The following is a 6252-nucleotide window of genomic DNA, read 5'->3' as shown; positions in this document are numbered from 1 at the left end:
GGGTCATCGACACTTTCCTTCATCAAACTTTTTCGTCATTTTAAATTTACATTTTGTTTTTTATCATTATCATTTATCCTTAACAAAAATAAATATACTATCGGTATCATTGAAAACTGCTGCAGCAGAAGCAACCACAGTGACGACAAATTTTGGTCCACCAGCGGCCACCTTTGCCACAGCAAACGATCATCCTATTTCCGATGATCACGTGACCTCTACATCATCATCATCGTCATCATTATTATCCTCGTCATCGCCATTATCATCATCCGCATTTTCTTCTTCGTCGTCATCATCATTGTCATCGTCATCATCGTCTTCATCATCACCATCTGCTACCGGAAAGATGAAGATGAGGCATTGGTTATTGCAGCAGGTGGAGTCTGGCAGGTATCCAGGATTAAGGTGCTTATGATGATGATGACGATGTCGTTGGTACTGATGATGATGATGTTGATGACGATGGTGATAAGAAAAGTGATGTTGTTGTTGATGACGCTAATGCTGATGATGATGACGTTGTGACTCTTATGAAGGAGGTTCGTCCATTAATCAATCCGTCCATTCACTCATTCATTCATTTATTCATTCATTCATCATTCATTCATTTTTATTCACTCATTCGCTCAAGATGGCTAGATGATGAAATGAAAATTCTGAAAATTCCTTGGAAGCATGGATCGAACAGTGCGTGGGCCACTAGTGATGGTCAATTGTTTTACAACTGGCTCGCTTATACTGGTCTCCGTTTCATTTTCATTTTATTCTTATAAATTTCTTTTTTGTTTTTCATTTCGTCATCATCATTATCATCATCGACATCATCAATATCATCACCAGCATCATCATCAACTTTATGGTCATCATCATCACAACTGCCACCACCACCATCATCATCATCAGTTCATCATCTTACACCATCACCAACGTCAACACAATAGTACTCATTTCATCATGCTAATTTTATAACCGTTATCATCATCATTATAATGATAATAATAATCGTCATCATCGTCGTCGTCCCAACTGGCACCACCACCATCATCATTTCATCATCTTCAATCATCATCATCACCATCGTTAATCCACCAATGAAGGAAAACTGAGCACATGCAAGTCGAAAACGTTCCGCCGCTTCAAGGCGAACTTTCGATGCGCCCTCAAATCTCTGAAGGACGTTGTCGAGGTCAAGGAGAGGTCAAAAAAGAGCGGGAAAGATGCTTGCAAGGTCTTCATGTTCCTAGATGAGAGGATGAAGAGGATGAGAAAGAGTAAAGGTATGGCAGTGGCTTTGATAATGATGAAAATCATTTGGATGGCGATGATTGTTTATACAGTGGTTATGATAATGATGATGGTTTAGCTTTCAGTTGTTGTTGTTGACGATGGTGATGATGATGATGATGAGGAGGAGGACATATATGATGGTGACGACGACGACAATGACTACGATGACGATGATGATGACGATGATGATAATGATGATGACGACGACGATGATGACGATGGTGATGATGATAACTGCGGTTCTGCCAGAAGTGACGTTGTTGCTGGCGCCGTACTCCATATCTCGAAGAGTTAAGTGGTCATGATGATGATAGTTACGTTGATGATGATGACGATGACAACGATGATAGTGATGATAGCGATAACAATAACGATGATGACGATGATGATAATGATGGTTACTATTAGTGATTGTTGTTTTTAATACTGTTGTTGTTGCTGCTGCTGTTGTTGTTTTTAGTGATGACGTCAAAACGTGATGTTTAAAAAAAAACTACAATGACGTCATCATCAGGGATGTTCTCGACATTTAAAATAGTTACTGTAATGTTGCCGATATCAAAGAGACTGGATAATTAAGTTGGACTTGGACAAAAAAATGAATGGTTAATTTAATTTTCACAAATTCTCGCGGCAGTTGGTCAAATTAGTGTCACATATTCCTAACACCAAGGTATAAAGAATGTTGGCAACAAAAACAACAACAACAACAACAACGTCAGCAACAACAACACTAACAACAACAACTACAACTACATCAACAATGAGATCATTACCAGCAACATTGATGGCATCAATAGCAGTACTTACTATAGCAATAATTACACTAACAACTTCAACAGCACATACATAAGCAGCACTAAAATTGCTGAAAACGTCACTAAAATTAGTAACATTAACAATAACTTGTACAAAAACATCAGTGGTAATGTCATTAACAATAATTACATCAACAGTTTTAACCAAAATAACTTGCGAAACAGGAACAACAACAACAAACAAAACTCGAACATTATAATCATAAACGGAAACATCAGTAATAACAACTACACTACAAATAACTACAATAACATCAACAACAACAACAACTACTACTACTACAATCCCTACTACAGCGACAACATCGACAAAAACAACAACATTCGAAACAACTACAACATATCTCACGATATGGGTATAATCAATTTTAATCAAAAATCCATCAACAAAAACATCTATGACATTAACAAATGCAACGAAGACCGCATGAACAACAACTACATTAACCACAACATTAACAATTGTAGCATTGATAACATCAGCAACACTAGCAACAACCATACCAACTACAACACAACTGACATTAACCTTGACATTCACATTAATGTCGCCAAAAGCAGTGAAGTCATTTTAAATAGCGACAATAATTTACTTGCAAATTACAACTACAATTATATAACCAATACTTTAGATAAGATCAATTCTAATAACAACAACAACAACAGAATCACAAGCGACAACAATATCAACACTAACAACAACACTAACAACGTCAACAATATAAACATAAACGAAGTCAACAACAACAACAATAATGAATGCATAAACCAGGACATTAATGACACCAACAACAACGTCAACAACAACAACGTTAACAACAACAACCACAACGTCAATAGCAACATCATCAACAACAACGTCAACAACAACAACGTTAACAACAACAACCACAACGTCAATAGCAACATCATCAACAACAACATAAACAACAACAAGATCAACACCGAAAATGTCAACCACAATATAGGCACATACAATTTCAATTACGACGACGACGAAAGCATTCTTGTTGACAAAATCATAAACAGCATCATCGAACGCAATTACAACAACAACAACAACAGCAGCAGCAGCATTAACAGCAGTTACAATAACTACAAAAAACTACAACAACATCAACAACAATAATAATAGCAATAGCATTAAGAACAACAATCCTAGCATCAACTCTAACTATTAAAATTCAAACAACAACCATAACAACATTATAAATGACATTAACAATAATTTAAACAAAGATACAATATGCATCGATCATTATTAATATGATGAAAAAAACCAATGGAAGAAAGAACGAACGAATGAAAGAACAAACAAACGGAAGAACAAAGAACAAACAAATGAAAGAACGAACGAACGAACGAGCGAACAAACGAACGAACGACTGGAAAACATAGAAATCAATCAAATCGTAAATGTACACAAGCAGTGACGTCAAATCTGTACGCTAAATGTATGTATGGTTGTTTATATATGAGCGTACACACAATTGTCATCATCATCATCATCGTCATCACAATCATCATCAGTGTCAATGTTTACGTGAATGAATGAATGAATGAATGAATGAATGAATGAGTAAGGAATGAATGAATGAATGAATAAACAAATGTGTGAATAAACAAAGATGATGATGAAGATAAAGTTATTCTTGCTTGCATTGGTGATGACAATGATGATGACGAGAACGATGAGGAAAACTTGATGATGACGTTCGATGACGACGAAGATGATGATGCTGATGACGATAGCACATAGATAATAATAAGTAAATATGATAAGTTGAATAAGTCAGTGACGATGGCTGTACTACTTGTAAGAAGAATGAAGATGTTGTTGGTGTTGATGATGAAGATGAGAGTGATGATGATGAAAATGGCGGAAATGGCGGAAATTGCATCCAAATGATATTCTCTTAGACGAACGCATGGAAACAGCAATGGGAACAACGGTAGTAACAAAAGCAGCTTCTTTTGCGACAAGCCAATGGACAAAGTGATGCTATTAGAAACTTCTAAAGTTTCAAATACTGTTACTAATACTACCAGTGTGTTAATTTCTTTACTACTATTACTATTACTACTACTACTACTACTACTACTACTACTACTACATCTACTACCACAAATACTACTGCTACTACAACTGCTACTACTACTGCTGCTACTACTTCTACAATAATGCCACTAATACAAATATGGATTCATTTTCCAATGCTTTAAGCAGTTGTTTACGTTATGTTGGATATTTGCTTGAATGTTATCATGGTTTGCGAAGCTGCATCGTACACACACACACGCACACCACACACACACACACACACACACACACACATACATATACACACATACATATACACACATACATATACACACATACACACATACATATACACACATACACACACACAAATAAACTCACACATCAGCACATACAAACATTTAAATATAAATACAGACACACCCGTTGGACTCATTTTTATTTATTTTATATTTGTATATTAAATGGTTTTAATACCATGTTTAACATTAATAAGCTTCTATCTCTGTTTTCTTTCCATAATTTTCATGATTTTGCAAAGAATTAAAAATAATATTGAAGCTTATACGTCATAGATTTCTAAAATAATATTGTAAACAAGAACTTCTTTTATAAAATTTTTAAGAATAAAGTAGAGTCTCATTAACTTTTGAATCCGTGGAGAATGAGATTAAAAATGATTTAAAAGACGGATGTGTGCTTGTATGTCTTCTTCTTCTTCATCATCATCTTTCTTCATCATCAAATTCTTCCACATCATCCTCCACTTCATCGTCATCTTCTTCGTCGTCATCATTTTCATATCATCTTCAACATCATCTTCTTTTTCATCATTTGTCTGTCGGTCATCGCCTGATTCGTTTGTTATCATCCTCTTCATCGTCGTTGTTGCCATTTATGACGTCATGGTTGTTGATGTTGTCAACAGCAGTAGTATCAGCAGTAGTAGCGTCAGCCGCTGCATTGTTGTATCATCGTCATTACCATTATCATCTTCACCATCATCATCATCAACGCCATTAACATCATCATCATCGTCAGTCGTCATGGCTCACGGCAAATGCACCCAACAAAAACAGCAGACCATCCAGCCAACCAACCATTCAACCAACCAACCATTCAACCAATCAATCAACCAACTAACCAACCAACCAACCAACCAGCCAACCAACCAACCAGCCAACCAACCAGCCAACCAACCAGCCAACCAACAACTCCCATGAATCCATTCTTTCGACGCGTTTAACTCATTTTGAATTATTTTATTTTTTCATCGGCTTATATCGAAATTCTGATATTGATGATAATGATGATGCGGAAAAAGAAGATGATGATGACGATGATGAGGATGTTTGACCAACCAACCAACTGACAGTCTGACCAACCAATCCAACCAACCATCCAGCAAAAAACCAAAAAGCAAATGAGAAATTGACACAGCAAGTTTTAAAAAAATCATATAATACATATACATCACATGACATGCATTAGCGAGAATCCATTAATAGATTAGAACACAATGCAGACTGGGCTCACAATATTCATTCACAAATTATGGGTTCACACACACAGACACACACAGGCACACGAAAACACACACAAACACACACAGGCACATAGGCACACACACAAAATAAACGTTATAAAAACATATGGACCCATCAAAGTATGTAAAAATTCACGTAGAGGCTAATGCAAACAAGCCCATGTTCACATAAATATGGCCAGACTTATAATAAAAATGTTTATTTACACAGATGGAATCCCAAGAACACACCACACACACACCACACACCCCACACACGCACGCACGCACGCGCACACGTACGCACGCACGCACACACGCACACATACATACATGCAACCAATCATACACATGCAACAAAACAAGCACCGTGCATAAAAACAACTTTTGAATACATATACACATGCAAATGCACACACACGCATACTAAAACAAGCATTGAAACATCTTTGTATAAATACAAATATACAAACGTCAATATATTTTGCTTTGCGTGCAAATAAGCCAACGTGAAGTTCACGTGGGAAAATTTGCATAAAAAAATTAAACATATACTTACATACAAATTTTTTAAACAT

At 36.1% G+C, this 6252-nt stretch overlaps 1 protein-coding gene across 1 annotated transcript; it reads left to right on the top strand.

The window, feature by feature from the left end:
• Positions 1 to 349: 349 nt before the first annotated feature.
• Positions 350 to 3237, top strand: HELRODRAFT_166590 (hypothetical protein; the record flags this gene model as incomplete). Its single annotated transcript, XM_009011821.1, has 4 exons — positions 350 to 408; positions 635 to 744; positions 1101 to 1280; positions 1964 to 3237. The coding sequence occupies 4 exons, from the start codon at positions 350 to 352 to the stop codon at positions 3235 to 3237; spliced, it is 1623 nt and encodes a 540-aa protein (XP_009010069.1).
• Between the last annotated feature and the right edge of the window lie 3015 nt (positions 3238 to 6252).

Source organism: Helobdella robusta (genome assembly GCF_000326865.2).
Source record: "Helobdella robusta unplaced genomic scaffold HELROscaffold_10, whole genome shotgun sequence".
Lineage (NCBI taxonomy): Eukaryota > Metazoa > Annelida > Clitellata > Rhynchobdellida > Glossiphoniidae > Helobdella > Helobdella robusta.
This window is presented reverse-complemented; position numbering and strand designations above follow the sequence as displayed.